This window comes from Sinocyclocheilus rhinocerous, unplaced genomic scaffold (assembly GCF_001515625.1).
Source record: "Sinocyclocheilus rhinocerous isolate Xijiao unplaced genomic scaffold, SAMN03320098_v1.1 scaffold574, whole genome shotgun sequence".
Lineage (NCBI taxonomy): Eukaryota > Metazoa > Chordata > Actinopteri > Cypriniformes > Cyprinidae > Sinocyclocheilus > Sinocyclocheilus rhinocerous.
In genome coordinates this window covers 2,149,451-2,173,621 of record NW_015659919.1, presented here as the reverse complement: position 1 = coordinate 2,173,621, position 24,171 = coordinate 2,149,451, and the positions used below count along the sequence as shown (strand labels likewise).

The following is a 24,171-nucleotide window of genomic DNA, read 5'->3' as shown; positions in this document are numbered from 1 at the left end:
AATCTTTCTATTGCACAAAAGGTTCTTTAAATGATTAAAATGTTCTTCATACTAAGAAAACAAAAAAGTTCTTATAAGAACTGTTCACTAAATTGTTGGTTCTTCTATGGCATCGCTGTGAAATCCTCCTTTTGGAACCTTTACACAAGACTCTTATCAATCCTAGAAACTTCAGAAAACCTCTCGAGTCTGCTTCGCCCAAAGGACCGGGCCAGGACTGTTTCCAGTTTTGATAATAACCGTATCTACTGCACACTCTACCATTCAACTCTTCTGGAAATCTTTCTCTCTCATTGGAAGGCAAACTTGCAAAGTGCTCTGGAGAGAGAGACATAACCTTGGCAACCTGAGACAAATACACACACATTATCTCTTTTTAATTTGATTAAAGCAAAGATTAATCCATTCATCATCTATTACTTTGTATCATTACAGGTCGAGCGTGCCGTCGACACAGAGGGCACACACACTCGCACGTTCTTTGTTCTCGATGCCACGCTCGTTTAATCTCGCCCCCTCCAACTCGGCTCTCCTCACGCCTGCAGGCTGACCGCTCGCGCGGGATACGCTGAATGTGTGGGTTGCGCCGGGCTCAGGGGCCCGAGGGGGGTACTGTTGGTCAACACAGGGATGCTTGAGACGCTCCAGAAATCACAGTGGTTGGCACTGGACCAAAGCCAGCCTCCTCTTACCTCACACACACGGTCCAGCTCCCTGTAGTATGGATAAACATTGTGCCTGTGAAGCCTGGCCCGTGGCCAGAAGCAAAGCTTGAGTTGTACAATGATTTCCCTTAATACTGGACAGCCTTGTTTACTTGCTAATCTGCAAACAGACAAAAAACAGCACAGCGTTTCGGCTACACTGGCCACTCGTATGCCATTTATAGCCTCCCCTGCCCCCACCTCACACACTTGGGTCGAGTTTTTACAGTTCCTTGCAGTGTTCACGAGCGTTCCTCAATGTGAGGAGGGTAAACACGCTCACAAAGACAGAGATTTCCACATTCCTGCTAAACATGGACTGTGTAAGAGCTGAGGTATTTATGGTCAACATCGACCTCAGGATAACGCTCTTTTCCACCAGTAGGACCAGATCATGTTTGTCAAGGAAAAGAGAAAAGAAGGCTTTATCTGACTCCGTCACACAGTGCCACTGTAAAAGAGCCCACATGAAAGAAAGAATAGGAGAAAAATCCCAGTAATTTATGCTGTCGGGTAAAAAATATGACAAGTATGCTTGACATGACAAGCTTCTTAGAAGCATGTCAAAGAAAAATGCCAGGCTGTAGCTGCAGGTGAACATCTTTGTTCTGAACTGTGTGCCAAACTTTTTTGTCTTAAAGTATGTGCCCTCACAGCCCAAATACCCCCTTCAGACCTTAACTGCTAAGGTTTTATGAAATATAATTTAGCATTATCATTAGTTATGGCTGTCACAATCAGGAAACTTTGGCTGATGAGAAAATGTCATTTAAATACATATATTTTTTTTTCACATTATACCTTGAATCCAACTCTCTCTAAATAATAATAATAATAATAATAATACATTTTAATAATTAAATTACTACAAATAATAATTACAAATAAAAAACCATTTTTGTTATAAATAAAAAAAAAAAAATAAAAAAAAATAAAAAACATTATTTTATTATGAATATTAGAATACTTATACTTAATAATAATAATCATATTCATAATAATTCATTTGCATACATCATTTAAAATGGTCCAACATGTAGGCTAATAACCAAAATTGCAAACTATTAAAACATTTACAATTAGCCTATTGTTTTATTGTAAAATATTAGAATATTATCAAATAATATTAAAATAATGATAATAATAATAACAAAAATATTTGCTATTATGCATAAAAAATACTAAATAGAAATGTTTACATTTTAAAACATTGTAAAATAAAGCAAAACCCAAGCAAAATGCATTCACAGCGCACATAAGCTTTGCTTATACATTGCCAAGACTGTCACGCAAACTGCAAACGGTGCGCACACACTTCAGAGAAATTATAATAGTGATTAGATAAAATGGTGATTAGGAGATTATGTAATAATCATATCAGGCCTATCATTAATAACATTACAGTCACTTGAATTCAATATTGAAGTATGGATCACAATATCACAATAAGTACTTTTTTATCACTTAAATTTCCTGTTATTATAGGCTAAACAAAACAAAAGCTAAACTGTTCCAAGTACCCCCTGGAAACTGCTTAGTTGTCCCAGGTTGGGAATCAGTGATGTATATTAACCTATATACTTCAAGCCTCAAACATCGTCCCACCTCAGGAGAAATGAATGTGAAATATGGTCGTGTGCATCTATGAGATGTGGCATCGGCGCCCTACTTTTCAGTCTACATCCCACAGTATAGTTCACACAAAGATATGACCCACAAAATAACCGGCAAAAGACCCACCGTAGACTTTGTGTCACCTCCCCCAGCTGAGAGGCGCCATGACGGAGTACCTGAGCTGAATTCACAAAGCCAGTGCTGGGATGTTTAAGAGCCGCGTCGTGCGGCAGGCATAGCAACTGCTTTGATGGACTCAAGAGAATTGATGTTTCTGTCTGACCTAATGAGCGATGGGAATACATAGCTTGTTGCTGCTGCAAGCAATTCATTTAGCCGCCCCTTTTGTCAGGAAAAAAGCGAGGGGATAGTGAAAGGAGGCGGCATCCATGTGGAAAAAAAGAGTCTTTATAAAGTCTACGGCGGCAACAATGACTGCTGATCACACTTGGTCTTGTTCTATTCCCTGAATACTGAACTCATATCAATGCCTGTGTGTTCCTGCTGGCTACCTGCCAGATTCAAATGTTGTCTTCAAGTCACGTCGGAATGGTCATATTTATGAGCTGGGACGCTACAATGTCGTATTAACCATCTGGAACCTCAGGTTTTTTTTAAAGGGATACTTTAAAAAAAAATTTAATTCTGCCATTTACTCACCTTCATGTCATGTTTTTGTTCCTTCAATGAAAGTCAAAGGGGTTCCGCTTTGTTTTAAACAGCTGAAACTTTCTTCAAAATATCTGTCTTTGTTCTTCAAGAAAGAAAAGTCATAGAGGTTCGAGGTGACAGGATGGAGAGTAAATGATGACAACTGTTTTAGGTGAACTGTCCCTTAAGTTAACTTTTGGGTTGAGGGGGTGTCAATTAGAGAATCATGATGGGAAGTAATTGGTATTGATTATAAGAAGCACCCTTACATTACAATACATACAGTATCATTTCAAAACAGATTTACAGAAAACCGTGCCTTAGTTCCCCCAGTGATCAAGACATAATGATATAATAAGCCATAATAACTGTGAGGGCCAAACTCACTAAACAGTTACACCACTTTAGTCCAAATTCTGTTGATTTTCCACCAAGATAATCTAATCTAATCTAAGATAGCTAAAATAGGAACCATTTTTTAGACAATTACTTCTTGTAGTGTTTCGAAGCATCAGTAAGAATTTGTTGAAAGCTACAAAAATTTCATTTACTGCATTGCACAAGATTGTTTATGAATATGAAGTTGCATTATAGCTATCTATTTATGAAGAAAACGTGAAAAAACAATGTTATATAGAAAAACTTGACATTTAATGAAAAGCAAGTACTTCTAGCAAATCCAAAATCCATACTCTATTCAAATTTCTTTTTTTCTAAAGAAGTCTCTCTTGCTCACCAAGGCCGCATTTATTTGATTTAAAATACAGTACAAAATATATAAAATAGTATTCATTTAAAATGTCTGTTTCTATTTTAATATATTCTAAAATGTAATTTATTCCTGTGATGCAAAGCTGAATTTTCAGCATCATTACTGCAGTCTTCAGTGTCACATGATCCTCAGAAATAATTTTGCTGATTTCCTGCCAATGAACAATTTCCTATTATTATTATTAATGTTAAAAAACAGTTGTGCTGCTTAATATTTTTGTCAAAAATATATTTAACACATCCTTGCTTGATAAAAGTATACATTTCTAAGAAAACAAAACAAAAACAAAAGAAAACCTGACCATAAACTTTTAAATGGTACTGCAGCTAAAACTAAATATGGATTTTTTTTTTTTTGTGGTGGGGCCAGTGAAAAGAAGTAGTACTGGACTGGCCATCAGAAAAAAAAATATTATTAAAAACATTATTAAAACCTTACTAAAACAGATACTAAATATGAAAGAGTAATATAGAAACTGCCCAAACTCATCCACTGTGTTCACCAAAATCACAAACCTTATGAGCAACATCTAAACTCATAAATAGTAACTTCCCTGGAGGAAGGCAGCAGTCTTTGGTAACAATAGTGCTACACACAAAGCTGAGGTCAATAGTACAAATGTCACAATAGGAATTCACTAGTGACTATGTGATTATTATTGAGTGCAAGCCCACAAAGCACCTGTGCTTCATCCTGTGAGAGGCATACCTTGTTCCTTCCACATTATAGACTTAAAACAACAGAACGGATGCCGGCTGCCTACAAAACTTTGATTAATGGCTAATAATGTATGTTTTAAGTCTACGCGTCAAAGGCACAGTGTCCCAATCTCTCGTAGATCGCCATGCCCACCATCCCTCACGCCGGCACGTGACCCCGTCCATCCCCCCGCCAACGTCACCCGCGTTCCCCAGGGAGCCATCACTACGACAGAGACGCTCCCAATTACACAGTGTGGGGGGTATTGGAGTGCCTCATAAAACTCCATACTTCATGAGATGGGGTTGACGGGTAAGAGCGCGTGTGCGGTGTGAGGTGGGGGTAGTCGTCTTCCCCTGAACATCATGTCCTAACTGCCTCAGGCCAGGACAAAGACCCTGTCATTTGCGAGTGGGTTATGGACACTTATTAGGGGAGTTATGGTGGTTTCCACAGGTTTAATACCTTGGTGGACTCCACACAAAGCTGCCTAAGGGGCGTAATAAAAATGGCAGGTGTGTGGTTAAGAGTGAGAAGTTGACTGGTTAGAAGCTCAAAGGAACACCACTTCCATTAATATGTGATCCGTTTATCAACATTATGCATAGAGAGAGCAGAAATCCTCAACCTTCTGCTGCAGAGCCTGTAGAACAATGTATGCTGTACAACACAAAGGCAAGTTTGAAGTATATTAAGTGATGTTTGTCAAGGCAGCATCAATATTACTATTGCTCATATTTACAGTAAGATTAGAGATTTGAACATACCTGTAGCAATAAGTATTAAACCGTGAGAAACAGTGCTATTAGTACTGCTATTATTATCTTGTTTATGAATATTTTGAATAAGCGTTTATGTTTATATTTTGAATCAGAATTTTTATTTTTAGTACTTTTGTTATGCATTAGTTAGTATGTTTTGTCATTTTATTAGTTTGTAGGTAAAATATTTTTATTTAGTATTTACTTTTATTTCAGTTTTAGTTATATCTATTTATAGAAATACTTGGATATATTTTATATAGATATATTTATAGAGATATATTACAGATATAGTTTTAGTTATATCTATTTTATTTGTCTAATATTTATATTTTATTTAATCTGTTAATTAACCAAAAATATTTGTAATACTTTTAGTGAAGACTAACACTGCCTTGTGAAAAGATAAAAATATATAATAATAATAATAATCAGCAATTTAACACTTAAAAACTAAACTCAGTTGTTTTAAAGGTTACAAATGAATTTAGGCATCACAACCTTAATATGTACAGTGTAAAAAACGGATATTCATTTTGAGATTGCATTTAACAGTGTTGTTAAAATATTTGTGTTTAACTTTGAGTGTTAGATGATAGAAAAAATAGAAGTAATTAATAAACACAAATATCCAATTTCAAATAAACAAACAAACATAAAAAAAATCTCTAATATGGGCCAATATCTGATATGGTACCAAAATATTGTGTGTCCCTGAAAGCATTCTGAAGACTGCATAAGCCCTGGCAACTTCTTCATTTACATTCTCCAAATGTAAAAATCTGTTGCTCTGTATATTGCTTATATTTTCTTGATTTATACATGACAATCACATTGTGATTTGGCGCGGAATTGAAACAGGTGCATCTCCAAAATGGTAAACAAGACTGTAACAGCATGTAAACTAATTTTCCTTTGTTTTGGTGGTGGCATGTTGATTCTGTGCACGCACACTTGGTAAACAGCAGCAGATGCCCTGGTTAAGGTAGAGCCGGCGCCAGGCTACTGTTCCTTATGTAAATGTGAAAGCGAGAGGAGGTGTAGCTCAATGACCTGCACAGCGGTGGACGAGCGGCTCTCCTACAGCGCAGAAAAACACGAGCCATGGAGACAAAGGGGGAGAGCAAGGAGCGAGAGAGCAAGAGTACAAACTGAAAAGAGAAGGTGAGAGAGAAAGACAGCGTCACAGCGAGATGGAGAGGGGTCTTGGCCACTCAGCACCTGAGAGTGAGGGAAGAACGCAGGGAGGACGGGGACGGGGCTCGCATTGTTTCTGAGTGGCTGCGGGAGGGCCGCTGCTGTATTTATGACCGTCACGTAGCGCTCTAACCTCGCCGGGAATGACAGCGAGCCGCTGAAAGGGGGATTAAGTTAACTACTGGAGTCTTGAGAGGGCTTCAGCCTCATTTTATCACCGGTGAAACGCATTACAGCGGCTTTTTATGCCAGTGGGCTTTTTTGGAGTTAATATTCAGTGAAAATCTGGAAAATACAACAAGAAAGAGAAAAAGAAATGGTGAAAAACAAAGGTGATACTGAGGTCAATTTATTCTTTCAGCATTTTTTTCGTAGCTAAAGCACTTTAAAGAAATAGTTCACCCAACTAATTTTTTTAATGATTACTTGACAGGCTATTGTTAGTTTTGTAATAAAGTTTACTTGTATTGAATTTTGCCAATACCAATATTAAAGTGTGAAAATTGATAACCAAATAATCAGGCAATTGTTTTTTATATAATATAATATAATATTCATCAGATTTTCATGAACATGTCATTATAGGAAAAAATAGAAATTTTTTTTTTTTAAATGTCTTTTTAGAAAGGCATTGTACAGTACATATTATAATATATTATTAAATATTTTAATTGTATATTTTGCAGATAACCAAAAAGCAACTGTAAATAATTTAACTTATTTTATATATTACAGATAAATAAACTACTCAAAGACTAGCTGATTTAAAAAAATATGTTGTTTTGCAGATCCCTAATAGGCAGACAGCTGTGCAGCAAACAAGCAACAGGGTATGTATAAATAATGACTGAGACAAAGCGAGAAAGTGTGCGAGATGAGGGGAGTTGGCCGAGCTATTTGTGCAGTGTTTCCTGTCGCTACGTGCTATGAGGTAGTGCCAAAACCCGAATAAAGTTCAGCACTATGTTACATTTGAGTGGGATGTTTTTATTCTAATATAATATAATATAGAATAAAAACATCCCACTCAAATGTAAAATAGTGCTGAACTTTATTACAAAACTAACAGTAATGACATGTTTATGAAAATCTTATGTAATTATAAAACATATATGTAATAATTATGTAATAATAATGAAATTATTCTGCATTTTCATCACTACTGAGACACTGATACTTAATTAGAAATAAAAATATTTTTTAGAAACGCATTGTACAATACATATTGTTATATTATATATTTTAATTATATTTTGCTGTTTACTAAAAAGCAACTATTAATATAAAAATGAAAAATAGCTGTTTCACATTGAAAAATAGCTCAACATATTGAAGCTCAATAATAGCTCGGCAAATTGAAATGTTAAATATCTGTATTATTATTATTATTATTATATTTAAAAAATAGAATTTTTTTTTTTTTAAATGTCTTTTTAGAAAGGCATTGTACAGTACATATTATAATATATTATTAAATATTTTAATTGTATATTTTGCAGATAACCAAAAAGCAACTGTAAATAATTTAACTTATTTTATATATTACAGATAAATAAACTACTCAAAGACTAGCTGATTTAAAAAAATATGTTGTTTTGCAGATCCCTAATAGGCAGACAGCTGTGCAGCAAACAAGCAACAGGGTATGTATAAATAATGACTGAGACAAAGCGAGAAAGTGTGCGAGATGAGGGGAGTTGGCCGAGCTATTTGTGCAGTGTTTCCTGTCGCTACGTGCTATGAGGTAGTGCCAAAACCCGAACCCCTCGCTTTCACAGTTCCTCGAGTTACACGAGAGACTTCAACACACACACGAGCCCCCCCGAGCACAGAGAGGAGGAGCAGCCTCGCGGGTTCCAAATGGAGCAAAGTTCAGCGCCTGTAAGAGGAGCGCAGCCGCTCCCATAGATGCTGCAGAGCCGCCGCTGCTGCCCCTCACGTGACCGCCTTATTGTTTACTCCAGCCACAGGCATTCAGAGGAGACTGGGAAGTCTTTGTAGCGAAGAAAAACACAACGTGGCCCACATGTCCCTTGAAGGGGGGGTTGAGGGGAGACTTTACCTGTTATCACAGCCACAAAGAGAAAAAAAGGAACTCTGGGCTGTTCTTCTCACATGCTTCTCAGAGCAAAATGTGAAGATCAGCACCAGCAGCTCTTGAGAAGAGCTCAGAATCATAATATTTCACTCATATTGAAGTACTGCTTGCATTGTTTTAAGGCCTAGCAAATGTACTTTGGCATCAAGTCGATACTTAAACTTAAAAAATGTTACTGAGATACCGATTTGCTACCCTGACTGTGACAGACTGCTGCTTTGAATGCTCATATCTGGATTTGTGCACAAACTCTGTGAAGATCTCTTTATCACTGCAGTAATGAGGCTGTGCAGGCCGATTATGTCTTAAGTGAATGTAAACAGATTAGAAAACAAATCTATGTATTAGGTCTTGCTGTTTAAACACAGCTTAAATAAACCTGCTCTTGTCTACTGTCATTAATTAATCTACAATTTCAAGAAAAATAGAAAAACACACACTGCTCTTATTTCATTGTCCATTTTATTGAACAGTTCACTTGATTCATTGTATGAAGGCGTGAAATGGTTTAATTCACTTAGAAATACTTGAAAGCTACATGTTATTTTTTTATTAATATTTACACTATGTTGACAAGTCTGCGGCCAGTAAGATAAAAAAAAAAAAGAAAGAAATACTTTTATTCAGCAAGGATGCATTAAAAAGATCAAAATTGACAGTAAAGTCATTTATGTTACAAAAGATTGATATTTCAAATAAATGCTTAAAATTATATAATAATAATATAAAAGTTCCAAATACATTCTTTAGAATTTTTATATTCATATTTTGTTTCCACTAAAATATTAAGCAGCTCAACTGTTTTCAACATTGATAATAATAAGAAATGTTTCTTGAGCAGCAAATCAGTATAGTAGAATGATTTCTGGAGGATCATGTGACACTGAAGATTGAAGTAATAATGCTTAAAATTCAGCTTTACCATCACAGAAATAAAGTACATTTTTAAATATTAAAATAGAAAACAGTCATTTTAAATTGTAATAATATTTCACAATATTACTGTATTTTTGATCAAATAAATGCAGCATTTGGAAGCGTAAAAGACTTCTTAAAAAAAAAAAAAAATCTTACAGACCCCAAACTTTTAAACATGTACATTCATTGATCTAATAGCTTTTTTTTTTTTTGGTGTGGTATAAAATTAGTATTGATATTGGTATCAACTCTGTCATCCATATTTGAAAACAATCACATCAAGAGCAGCAGTGGATAAAAAGCAAAAAGTGAGAACTACAGTATAGTAGTCTACAAATTATGAGCTTCGAATTATGCATAATAATAGGACGAATTTGACAGTAATTGTCTTGGAATGTATTGTTGAAGCTGAATAATTTGTTAAAAAGTGCTGCTGTGATGAGTGCGGCGGCGGTGGGGGAGATGAATTTAGAGATGCTTCTCAGAGAGGGTTTTAACAAGCTGACAGTCAACAGTTATTGTTAGTATGGTAAAGCACCTCTCTGAGTTCTAAATTTATTCACTTTTTAGCTTAAAAATATGTAGATAACCTCACTAACTGACCATCCGAGACATTCCTACAAAAACTGACTGCAGTTGCTCTTGGAAGTCATAACACAAAATGTAATAAATGATTTTTCAAAATGTTGATCAGAAAAAAGAAGGCAAAAAAGTTCATATTAACTAGTGCACATGGAAAGTTGCTGTGCCACTGTGCAACAGGCATGTTATGAAGCTCCTGAGTCTGAATGATTAATCTAAGAGCTGGCAATAACAATGATACTCCATCCCTTGGGCAATATAACGAAACCTCAGTGCAAAGGCTCTGCAACATGTAATACATATGGTGTTTCAGCAGACATTCTTTAAACATCTGGAACATTCCCTCTCTAGTGCACCGCATTGTTGAAAGATCAGCAAGAGACCAAGAATAGTATGAGCTAACCTCAACTTGAGCAGCAGCCGAGCCCTTTAAAGTGGTTAGTCTTTGCCCACTCTGATGTCTGTGGTCACTAAAGACCTTCCATATGAAAATGTGTTATGTAAGGGTGGGAATTAGGAAACAGTATCACAGCATGCAGGAATAAATCACAAGTCACAGTCATAACATCTAATCCATACAGTGTTGTTTTGGTTTACGCTCATAATATTGGCTTTATAAGCCCTGAACCTGTGGGAGAGGGGTATAGATTTTGCAAACAACCTTTGTAATCACATTAATCATATACAGTATAATGATAAAGCAGCAGATATGCCTTTTTTTGTTTCTCAGTGTAGTCGTATGAGAAGAACATTAAATTCATTCCCTTTCCTTTTATATACAAATATAGATATATAAGACTTTGAGAATAGTCCAATAAACACCATATATATATATCTCTGGGTATAGTTTTAAAAATCAAATCTTAGAGGCCAAATTAAATTTACAGTATTAAAAACAACAACTCTAGTTGTTATTTTAGTATTATTTATATACTATTATATTATTTATTAATATTTTGAATTAGTTTTTATTTCAATATTTTAATTAGTAATTTTAGTTCTAATTTTCATTTTTTTCATTTTCCATCTAATAATTATATTTTATTTTAATTCTGCTTTATTTCAATTACCTAAAATATATATTTTAATAGTTTAAGTCATTGTTATATCAATACATTTTAGCCAATTTTTTAGGGTAAATTTAAGTGAACCCTACGTTCTGTCATCAGGGCCCTGTCACACATTGTTTAGTAAAACAGGAAGTACCGCCTCAAACTCATGCCATTAGTTGCACTAAAATTGAAAAGTCAAACCTTAAAAACAGAGCAATGTTTTGAAATCACCACAGAGCCACATTGTTTATGCTCTTCCAGGAACTCAACCTAAGAATGGCTTACTGTCTGCACATTCAACTTGGATAGGAGAAAGTATTGTATTTTAACAGTGGAAAAAATTATCTGTCCTTCTGCTCTGTTCTATTACTCTTTGCCATTGTCACGGTCATATCTGTACCCTAGAGTCTCCCTATTCTCGTCTCCCTCAACTATGACACAATTGGTGAGTGCCACCCAAATTAAATTGGGGACAATTATGACACCCCCATGCAGAGAGCTTAATTAGTACATCTCCATTTTAATTAATAAAGTCTTTCAGCTCGACAGAGATCAATAATTTATGTTACCAACTACACTGTCAAAACTGATACGTATAATTAGAAATGCATAATATGTTACGCAGGTTTATTTTAATAGGACACACTTGAGTAACTCAACATCATGATGCCCCCTGCCAGAGAATCTTTGCCCCAAACCACAACTCAAACTGAATTAGTTCCTCTCAGCAGCCACAAGAGGAGACGCATAAAGACTAGACTACAGTTACCTTACCAAACAGAGCAACAGAGACATTTATATCCAGACTTTAACCAACCCTTTTTGTCAGATTAACTCATATGGCTTAAATTATTTACAAGCATTGTGATTTATTAACCTATTATTAATAAATAAAATTAGTATTTTCACAGAGTAAAATATTTCCATTGTTATGTATTTTCTTAATACAATGTAATAGGCTTAAAATTATTATTTAATTACAATACATTTTATCAAGGTATCAAACAGTTAAAATAATTCATAATTATAGTTAGTTCAATGTAATGTTTTATTCAGTAAGAATGATATAATATTTTATCTGACTGGCAAATATCTAAAAAAAAGACTATTCTTTTCAGTCTTTTAAAAATGTGGAAATTTCAAAAATACATAATATAATTATAATTAAAAAGTTGTTTTATTTAAATTTTCAGTAATACTTCACAATAAAGGATTCATTTGTTAACATAATCAACAATGCAAAAATACTAACAATGAAAAAAATGATTAGCTAAATGTTAAGGCCAACTTGTAAAGTCAACATTTACTAATACAAATAAAGTTTTTTTTTGTTTGTTTGTTAACTAACTAATAACAAATGTATTGCTAATGTTCGGCATTTCTTTTAAAATCTCACAAACCCCTCTGTAATGTCATTGTGAATCCCCGTTTATGAATCTCCAATAAACACCATATCTGGGTAGTTTAAAATCAAATCTTAGAGACCAAAGTAAAGTCGCAGTATAAAAAAATAACTCTAGTGTTATTTAAGTAATATTTATATACTGTTATATTATTTACTGATATTTTGAATTTAATTTAATTTTAATATTTTCAGAATCTCTGTTTGTGAACACTGAATTACAGTCCATTTTCAAAAGAAAAAAAAAGGAAAAGTCAAAACCTTGATGTTAAAGTCATTATGATTATTGCCTCTACAGCACGTAACATATCAATTCACACATGCGATCAATTCATCCTTTCACGCTCATCTGCGTTGCAGCCTCTTAAAATAATGAGACAACCCATTCCAGAGCCTCCAACAATGATTCAAGCACAGAAGCACTGCATATGATCTCAGTATTGATGTGATATTTTTTCTTGATCATACTGCTGAGAATGCACTCTTAACACACCTGCAAATTGTAGGCAAGCAATGAAAAGCTATGCTGCAATTACATTTGAAGTAGTCCCTGCACCGCTGGCTGATTTACATTGTGATTTACAGTAACGTGACTGTCAGAGTAACACAGCCTGAACATTTGTTTCTACTCCCATGACTGCAGTATAGAAGTGATAAACTCATAAAACGAGGCGATACTTCATTATTTACAACATTAATAAATGTAAATAGACTTGTTTTGACAGCTTTAAAATTGACGGACTGGCAACACATCAGGGATTGTCATAACTGAATGCAGCGTATTGCACTTGTACACAAATTATCGTAACTAGAAAGGCTGATGGAATCACGCTTTGATCTTTTAAACAAATGACTCTCTTCAGACAGGCATCTTCAGGGAGGTTGGATGTTAATGGGAAGCCATTTCTGATCTGGTGTGTTTGGTATCGAGCTGCGGCAAACATTAGAGCTCTTCTCGTTGGTAACTTCAATCATCTTGTGAGGACAACCCAACAACAGCCTGTATTATTGCTTTGAAAGACATAATCCACTCTCGGCCACTCCCCCTCACTGATATTCAGGGATTTTTAATTAAACCACTAATTTGCATACAAATTCCAGCACATTTCATTCCAAACCATCACAGGTGGTCCAATTTCCAAAGCCTTGACATGCAAGCGGCCAGTGATTTAAAGCTTCTAATGGAAAAGGCTATTATTGCTTAGCAATGAAAGAGAAACTATTTACGGATGGCCTTTTTGAACACAATTTCCAGATGACTGATTTTATAGTTTGGGCTTAACAACATAGCCTCAACATAAAAACCATATTTATGCATGTATTTTGCCATTAAATTAGACCCAATTCTTTCATTTCTAAACAAAATAATAATGTAGTTTTAGTGGCTTGAGCGACTAAGGGTGAAATTGTTGCACTATATTCACAAAGGTTTTTCAGCTGAAAAAACTGTGCTAGTCACTGACCACCTGCTACTGAGTTTAACTAGGTGCATCTGAAGAGGGCAGTCATTGTCATTTTTTGAGCACAATCAGCCTTTGAGCATAATAAACAGCCTTTTATATGTAAATTATGCAAACTGTTACAAAAATTGATTGCATCATCCACAACCAGATCTAACTTGCAAGATAGAAAACTGTGCAATGAAAACTGCATCTATCATCTATTTACATGTTTACCTTATTTTGTGTGTTGCTGCTTTATTAATATATCTAAAACAATGAAATTAAGTACTTCAAAACTGAGCAATTCCCCCAAAAATGTTTAACCCTGTTAAGCCTGATATATGAAATAAAAGTATTTTTTTTTAATGAAATAGTTTATTGAACCTTGCTATAGACAAATTAAAAAAGGTTTGCATGTTTTTGTTCATTAGTTTTAACACATATAGGAAAATATGGAGCTCAAAAGCAAAGTCCTAAGCAAAAATATGCCCTTTGGTCCAGATGCTGATATTTATATGGTCAAAAAGTAAGATTAAATTCTGACTGTAATGTAAATCAATATTTATAACAGTATTTATAACAGTATAATGGACTACTTACACAAAATGCATATAATATCAGTTATCCCTATATGTCTCCTAACAATTTGATATTTAAATGTTTATTTTATGATCAAAGCTCTGTAGTTTATATGGTGGGGGCAAAGCATATAAGACTGCAATACAATGATGATTGAGAGATGAACAAATCAACGTTCCTTAAACGTTCCTGATCATATTTTAAGCATTTGAAAGGGGTCATAAGATGCGATTTCAAGTTTTCCTTTCTCTTTGGAGTGTTACAAGCTGTTCGTGAATAGATAAGATCCCTGAAGTTGCAAAGACTAAAGTCTCAAAACCAAAGAGATATTCTTTATCAAAGTTAAGACTCTGCCACGCCCCCCTAAAACGGCTCGTTCTAACACGCCCCACATGTCTACGTCACGATGTGGGAAGATTTACATAACACCGCCCACTAGGTGAAAGCAAAAGCACTTTATTTGGCCTTCCGAAAGTAGATGCATTTAGGAATCTTTAAGATTACTTACAACAGAACAGCAATGCATTTTATGGACGACCGTTTCGTGAACCTAGGAGAGGAGGTCATTCTGACTTTGCTATGACAATCTGGCGCTTCTGAATCAGCGACTGTAAGTATGTTTTGTTACTAGTTTAAGTATTTGCTATTGCCTGTTCAAATGCGGAGTTTTGCTACTGTTTCAATCATCGTGAAGTTCATGGAAGTCTGAAAAAAGAAAACAACATGCTGTGTCCAGTTTGATAAGACACCCAGGACCAACACCAGGCGCTGTGTTGTTTGCTGTGAGAGTGCTGGAAAAAATCCAGCATCGCAGAACTTCAGCTTTTGCAAAGAGTGGCGCTTTTCAGATGGTAATCACATGCTCTCTAAAGTTGCAGCCCAGCCACCATCCACTTTCTGAGGGAACTTGTTTTTGGGGAGGGGGGTTGGGGATGAAGAGGAAGGAAAAGCTTGTTGTTAAAGAAAAAAAAAACAATAACAAAGGTTACACCCATATTTCAAGCAATATGGCTGTATGAGAGGTTATAAGAAACCTAGTAGTTTGGTTGCATTCATTTCCGTAGCTTTACCACAGTAATGCAAAAGCTTATTTTGATGGACTCGGGGGATTGAGCTCTCGGAGCAGTAGGTTTATTTGGAGAATCCTCCAATGTGGTTTCCTGACCACTGTCTCTGCTGCAGTCTCCCACAGGTGAATATAAGCTGTATTTCAGGACCCATAAACAATGATTCATGATTACAAATCTCTTATTTTAAATGCTCAAACATGTAACCTTGATAACACACTTAAATGGATAGTTCACCCAAAAATGTAAATTACCCCATGATTTACTCACCCTCAAGCCATCCTAGGTGTGTATGACTTTCTTCTTTCAGACGAATACAATCAGAGTTATATTAAAACATGTCCTGGCTCTTCCAAGCTTTATAATGGCAGTGAATGGTGCCCGAGATTTTGAAGCCCAAAAAGTGCATCCAGCCATCATATAAAGTGCTCCACACAGCTCTGGGTGGTTAATAAAGGCCTTCTGAAGTGAATCATTGCGTTTGTGTAAGAAATGTGTAGAAAGGTCTAATTTAAAATAATTATTTTGTTGTTTTTGTGTTGTTTTCCAGCCCAGCGTGTCCAAAATTTTCATTTTGGTGCATGACTAATGGAAAAGAGTGGGAAGCACATTCTTCAAAGATTTCTGCTCCATAGAAGATAGAAAATAAACAAATTTGGTTCATCTTTTTAAAGGTGAGTAAATATTGTCCATATTCTCTTTTTTTTTTTGGCTGAACTATTCTCTTAAAGCAACTAATGTTGCTTTTACACAATTCTACACACACACCATTATTGATTTCCTGCTCACAATTAGTCTGGTGGAGGCCTGCATCATTAAAAGTCAGACTGTTTTTGTTCAAATAGGTTATTTCCTGCCATAGAAAAAATATAAAGCTGCTGTAGATTTATGTTGTACACTAATAGAAAGAGGAACCAAAATGGTTTCCACATACAGCATTTCTCAATCTTTTAATAAACCTCTCTTTCAGCAAAGCTGATGGGGGAAAGAGAGGTCAGTAATCACATTGGGTCAACTAATATACAAGACACAGAATGCTTGTGGTGGAACTCTGTAAACAAATATGATGAACTAAGCTATTCAGTATCCAATAACACTGAACTCTGAAACAGCTGACGCGAGATGGGAAACGTGTGGCCCCCTTCACCCCCCCTAGACCTGCAGGTCACCAAACAAACCCCAGCACACTCTCTATTGTACACTGAATGAACACAAACCAAGTGGCTACTTACAAGCTCCAGTCCTGTGATATTAAAGTGTCACTGCATCTAGGTCACTGCTGTTTGCAATCACAACTTCAAGAGCGTGCGACCTGGTCTCCAATCACAATCAAGTATCTGGACCACCTTCCTCACGACAGTTTAGTCTTAATTGTTCCATTCTCTTCCTTATGTGTCACCATTTCCCATTTAGGTAGACCAGTGACAATCAATCACAATTTCAGAGTATTGACGCCCATACCCACTCCTGAATTTAAACACAAGGTAGTTAAACCTATATCTAACCTTTTTTTTGGTCTAAGTGTCCTCTCTGTGTTCATCTACTTAAGTGCATGGCCCTCATGTGATTTCATACAATAGACTCTTGGCCTATGGAATCTAATAGTCTTCTCTGGCGCTTTATAAAAATCATTCGTCGCAAGGCTCTATATATTGATTTTGACATGTTGGAAACCCTTTACACAATAACAGTGAAGCTAATCCTCAGGCTAGTTTGGCACAAGGGATTGATCAACTATCCTGGAGCTGAGAAATGCAAAAGAAACCAAAGCACACTATCCAGAACTTTGTCTGTGTTTGTCTAAACTGAACGGCCCTGCCAACAGAAAGGCACCATAATTATTTTGAGATATTTAAACTTGTGGCTGCTTCTTGTCCAAAATCGTGACTAATAGACCTCAGAGCTCAACGTATACATGTTTTGAGGTTTGAGTTGTCTAAAAGAAACACAGAAAAGAAAATATACGAGCAAACATGGTTACACGCACTGTGAGATTGAATCAACTCAAGCACACAAATCTAAAAATTGGTTCGATTTTAGCCAGGATATGATCATCATGAATTGCTCTGCCTAGAGGTTCATGATACCATTGAAAAGTTTGGGGTTGGTAAGATTTTTTGAAAATGTTTTTGAATCTTAGGCTGTATTTATTTGATCAAAAATACAGTAAAAACAATAATACTATGAAATATTATTACATTTAAAATAACTTACATGGTAATATATTTTAAAGTGTAATCTATTCCTGTGATGCAAAGCTGAATTTTCAGCAGCGCTTACTCTAGTCCAGGGGTGCCCAAGCCTGTTCCTGGAGATCTAGCTTCCAGCAGAGTTCAGCTCCAACCCTGATCAAACACAACTGAACCAACTAATTAGGATCTGAAGGAGCACTTGATAATTACAGACAGGTGTGTTTGATCAGGGTTGGAACTGAACTCTGCAGGAAGGTAGATCTCCAGGAACAGGGTTGGGCACCCCTGGACTAGTCTTTAGTGTGACATGATCCACTAATATAAAATGTTTCTTTTTATATATAACTTGGAAGTTTATGTTATTTTATGTCATGTTAATATTAATAATATGTTCAGAAAACTAATTGTATAGCACCAATAGCACAACCAGCAGTGCAATCTCTCAAGATGTAGAGGTAGCAAGACAAACATCATTTGTTGTACATGGAGGATTAATCTCCATTTTCTATAAGCATTAAAAATAATGAGCTTCATAAATGGAGCACCACTAAGGTGATCAATACAACACCTAGGGACATCGGTAGTCAACCTATAGCAAATCAAACATGCAAGGCCAATTAACGCAGACAGAAATCATCTTTCATCTTTCTCAGGCATAAAATTAATTAATTGCTCAGTGAGACATTTTTTTTCCTGAATGGACGAATAGAATACAAATTGAGCTAAGAGATCAATAATTCGTCAACAAATAAATATTGAGTCGATATCAGGCCTCAGTGTAGTAATAGATATCAGACAGCAGATGCTTCATGTCAATTGAATTGCCAATTGATTTTTAGGATCTAAAAATTAAAAAGTCACACTAAAAAGACTGTGTGTTTGTGCGTGTTAAAACTTGCCTCAAATTACTTGTGACAAACAAAGGAATACAGCTGTCACAATGTTTTTGTAGTTCTACAGCTTGCTGCATGCTAGAGGTGTCAGAAAAAAAGTGTAAGTGCTGTAAAGTGTTTAGACCACAGGATTCACAAACCACAAACAAGCTTGTATCAATATACTGGTGGTCTTCGTTTCGCTTAGAGCGCATTATGTAATGAATATATAACAGTAAATCATACAATTAAAGGACTATTAATGCTAAAAATTCAGCTTGGCCATCACAGAAATGAATTACATTTTAAAATATATTAAAACAGAGAACACTTATTTTAAATTGTAATAATATTCCACATTATAATAGTATTTTTGATCAAATAAATGCAGCCTTGGTGAGCATAAGAAACTTCTTTCAAAAACATTAAAATCTTATTGACCTAGGGCTGGACGATATGGCCAAAATTGATATCACGATATATTTCTTAAAACGTGCAGTGCTCATGTTTATTCAACGAAGTCAAACGGCACAAATAAATCAATGTATGGGAAACACTGGTAATGTATATCGAAATATCGGAAATGTGTTTAAAAATCATATCACCGTTATTTTAAAAAAATTATATCGCGATACATATTGATATTGAATTATTGTCCAGCCATATATTGACCCCAAACTTTTAAACAGTGGTATATATACTACAATTTGTCTCGCGTTGCCAGACCTTCAGACTGATGGCAGAAGGTCTGGGAACCTTGGCTGCCATATGACTGACAGTTAAAGCAACCAATCACGTTTCGGGCGCCACAGCATTTTTTTCCCCAGGCGGAACGTTAAAGAACGAGGCTGAGACTATACTACAATATGCTATTAACAAATTACTTCCATATTTTTGTACTTTTAATATGCATATTGAGGGAAAATATTTCAGTAGATTCTGAAAAAGAAAAAAAATCACTTTTTGTCCAAACATCACTTTTGCTCAAAAATATTCTATAATTAAATAAGACTGGATCCATCCATTTATGAAAAAATCCATGTATGCAATTTTATAGAAAAAAAACCTGATAAATAATGTGAAATAATGTGATCTCACCTGCACTACAGTCTAGTTCTTATTTACAACATGAAAATGAAAAATGAAGTAAACAATAACACATCATTCCTTCAGTTCTCATCTGTGCCTGTAGGGGGCGCTCATCCCGCAGTCTTACCTGGCTTGTGGTACGTCGATGCTGGAAGAGACCACCTTGCGTTTTTGTTCCAGCAGAGAAACAGAGCGGGTGTGATCTTTCTCTGGCTCTAGCGCCCGGCCCGTTCGCTTGTGCTCCAACACCCTTGGCTCCTCTGTGCTCTCCGGGCTGAGGGAGGGCACCTCTCCTCTCTGCATGCCCCCATTCTGGCCCTGCGTGGGCCCGTCCCGCTGGCCACCATTACAGGTGCTCTGCAGAGAAAAACACATTTGAGTTTCTTCAGTCTTAACTGTGTTAATAGTCTCTCCAAGTGGCTCCCGTCAATGAAACCCTATTTACACCTACGGGGGTCTTTAATGGTATATAGACCCCTGCCGCGAGGCTTGTTTGCTTGCAATCACGGAGCATTAGGCTGTATTTAAGCTGCTGGTAATTAATGCACCGGTCAATACAAACACCTGAAAAATGCTTTGGATGGAGAAATCCTATTCGCTCATCTGCAGGCTCGTTTGTTTATAAGATCTCTGCGCTGCTGAGAAAAGAAAAATAAATCCCCCTCGCTCTGCCATTTCCCCCTTAGCACAACAAGCCACCATCCGTGACCACACTAATGCAGAGACGAGCAGCTTTTCCTCTTGCACGTCTCATCTGCACAGCAGCCGTAGACTTTTCTATTGCACTGTGACTAAAGCTGCGGTACACTAAACCGCATGCTACAGAGAGGGCAAACAGGGGCCAAGACGACGTACATCACTGTATGCACCAACGGAGAGCGTGATCTCCGCAACAGTGAGCAGTGTGCAATCCAGATCATTATCTTACCGTAACGCGATTAGTTTAACTGAGGAGTCAAAGTTAACTGAAGTTAAAAATAAAATGGATGGCTACCTGGATACCTGCCTCAATATCGGTCCAAGAAACTCTGCTGATAAGGGCTAAAAAAGGTAAATAAAACAACATACAAAACGGAATTTTACCTTACTAGTAGTGAAGTGTGGTATTTTAATAGAGAATCTTTTTATTTATGTGCCAACTGTCATTATTTACTCACGCTCATGTTGTTCCAAACCTGTATGACTTTCTTTCTTCTGTGAACGCAAAAGGAGAAATGTTGGAGAATGTGCTGGCTGCTCTTTTCCATACAATAACAATAAATTAGGATTAAGCTTTTAAGCTTTAAAAAGAAGGATATGAAAGCACCATAAAATGTATCACAAACATGGTCTATATAACTTATGCATGATATTCCAAAACCTCTGCAGCCAAACAATAAGCTCTGGATGAAAAACTAGGGACGCACAATAGGTTATCATCAGCCAATATTAGAGATTTTATAATATATATTTACTAGATATTCATATTATTGATTATAAAATTGGATATGTAATTATGAATATAATTTTCCTTAGTTTTCATGTTGGTGTTATCTAACACTCACTTAAAAGTTTACATTTAAAAATGCTAAACATTTAATAACACTGTAAAATGTCTAGCAAATCTCAAAATAAATATCCATTATAATGTTGTGATGTCTAAATTCACTTCAAGCGTTTAAAATGTATGATTTTAGTCTGTGTCCTTTTTATTTATTTTAGACAATACTGTAGAAATGTAATATCTGCCATTCATCAGCTTAGTATCTGTATCAGGCAGAATTTTACTAATGGTGCTTCATTGAAAAACAGACTAAAAGAGTGAATGCTGACAGAATTTTCATTTTTTGGGGTCAACTCTTTCTTTAAACCTCCCATAGGGCAGGAATGATGCTATTTCATGAACAAGATGAATGCCAGGCTTTGGCGTATTTTCATGAGATGAACAGATTTGTTAAAGTGGTATCATGTTGTGCAAGACTTTCAAGCGTCAAATCAAAACTGCACAGTTGACAAGTTCAAATTAAAATTTCACACACTATTAAGTCTTTCTCTCTGAAGATAAAAACACACACCCTTGCTTTGTGTGCTTGTTTTTTTAACGACCACAGCTTTCTCACCTCATGTAGAGCACAGACTCCAAACTGATCAAATATGGATTACAATTCATGTGCCAGTCAAACTATTCAAATGAGATCTTATTTTTGCTAAAGAGTTAGAGGATTTTAATCAATTTAGCCCTGTAAGGCCCACTGTTGTAATATTTCAACATCAGTCTTAGCTTGACTAAAATAAAGCAGCTCATGTTTTTTTTCTCTAAGATCACATTTACACAACTAATGGGTCCTATTCTTTAGCCTTGCAATGCTATTGGATGCTAGATTTTAAAAATAGGCCTATTTACCTGGCCATAAACTCACACAACCTTTTCTGTGATTATTAATATGTGTAGATCATGTAGATATTAAGGTATTGTTGAATGCATTGATCATTTTAGTTTTTGAGCTTGTTATGTTAGTGTTGTAATTTTGCAATGTTGGGTTAAAGGGGTAGAAAAATTTGCCTGTGCACCTTGCACATTACATGGATGAACTGTACTTCTCACCTGTTCCATACTAATAGAAACATGCCGTTTTTGATCATTCACAAGTTTTAAATGTCTTTTTTGTTACAATTTTGAGATTCAATCAAGATTATTAATTGATAAGTTCAAGTTGAAGAATACATTATTTCTTCAATAATTTCGAAGTATTTGTGTAAAAATATTTTAAACTATCTGTATCTTATCATTTATAAAATGTACTTGGTCCTTTGCTTGTTTGCCCAAATATCTGCTTGCTGCATGAGGGACAGGTGATAATGTTTTGGAATGTGGGGGGTATAAGTGCTATTAGCATGATAAGTAAAGGGCACATTAAGCTATCAGACCATATTGTGTGAATTATGTGGAATGTGTGAATTCTGTGAATGGGTGAATTCTTTAAAATGTGTAAGTATGTTTGGGATCAATTTGCACTGATAATTTTAGCCTGGAAAATAATATTTTTTTTTTCCATTTCAGATTGCCACCAGCCAAGAAAGACGGTCTCATCATGTGTGTATGATATATCACTGATGCTGTCCAAAATGAGAACAGTGACTTCAAGTTGAAGAATAAATTATTTCTTCAATAATTTGAAAGTATTTGTGTAGCAATATTTTAAACTATCTGTATCTTAAAATGTACTTAACTGGCCCTTTGCTTGTTTGCCCAAATATCTGCTTGCTGCATGAGGGACAGGTGATAATATTCTGGAATGTGGGGAGTATACTATTAGCATGATAAGTAAAGGGCACAATAAGCTATCAGACAGTATTGTGTAAATTCTGTGGAATGTGTGAATTCTGTGAATGGGTGAATTCTTTAAAATGTGTAAGTATGTTTGGGATCAATTTGCACTGATAATTTTAGCCTGGAAAATAATAATTTTTTTTTCCATTTCAGATTGCCACCAGCCAAGAAAGACGGTCTCATCATGTGTGTATGATATATCACTGATGCTGTCCAAAATGAGAACAGTGACTTTGAGATGGACTGTGATACAAGAGAAGAAAGTTTTAAAGTCAAGTCATTTAGAATATTTTAAAGCTTTCATTCAGTTCATCAGGTTTTGATGACCATCAAAAAACATATTTTTTATAATAAATGTTTTTTTTTTCATAAAAATTAGACTTATTTTATCATTATTGTGTGCTTATTAGTGTGTATACAATACAGTAATTACCCAACGATATAATTGCAAGAGAAAGTATTGAAATATTTTTTTTTATACTCCCATCTCGTAGGCTATTTATTCCCTTTAGGGGTTCCGTAGCACACTTAATTTCCTTTCCGAACACGGAATTGGGATGCGGCAGATTGGCGGGGGGTATGGGGGGGGAGGGGAGATCACGATGCCGGCTCAACATCGTGATGTCTGTCAGTCATCGGCGATGGCATCGTCTATCGGCCCAACCCTAATACATATATAGATTATTGTAATGGGGTTACAGAAGCATTTCACCCAGCAAATGAACCTTTAGATGTTCTCTACATTTGTTCAGACAGTGAATAAAATCACTGAAATTCTGCTACCCAAAGAGCCAGCCCAACGTTGCAATATTACAGCATTTCACTAAAAACTGACTAAAATGTCAAAAATGTAAAAACATATATTTCTGTATTAGAGGCCTCCTACAATAACATCTAAAAGGTGAAAGAATTTTTTCACAGGTTTTTTCTAGGGTTAAGTGCAAAGTGATTTGGGTGCATTTGCATGCAAGGTGTGTGCTTATGAAATTGGAAGTTATTTTGTTAAATGCATGCATATGGGAAAGCCTGTGAGAAAAACACAAATATGCACAACATTTTTAATGCTAGAGATGTTTTAAAATGGGACGCAACTTGAGGGTTTTTTAAATCTTCGCACCAAAAAAAAAACACTCAAATCAATGTATGAAAATGTGCAAAGTGGACTCGTCC

The 24,171-nt window shown here is 35.6% G+C and overlaps 1 protein-coding gene and 1 long non-coding RNA gene across 3 annotated transcripts in view; both read right to left on the bottom strand.

The window, feature by feature from the left end:
• znf704 (zinc finger protein 704) overlaps nt 1-24,171 on the bottom strand; it is a 48,003-nt gene that overhangs the window by 17,102 nt on the left and 6,730 nt on the right. For both annotated transcript variants that reach the window (XM_016533121.1, XM_016533122.1), the window contains exon 2: nt 19,819-20,048. In XM_016533121.1, the coding sequence (XP_016388607.1) occupies nt 19,819-20,048 (230 nt within the window). The remainder of the gene's footprint in view (nt 1-19,818; nt 20,049-24,171) is intronic.
• On the bottom strand, nt 535-17,893 carry LOC107724310 (uncharacterized). The gene is made up of 3 exons (XR_001638014.1): nt 17,819-17,893; nt 693-825; nt 535-612 (listed from the first exon to the last, which is right to left on the bottom strand). It is a non-coding gene; the product is annotated as an uncharacterized LOC107724310 (long non-coding RNA).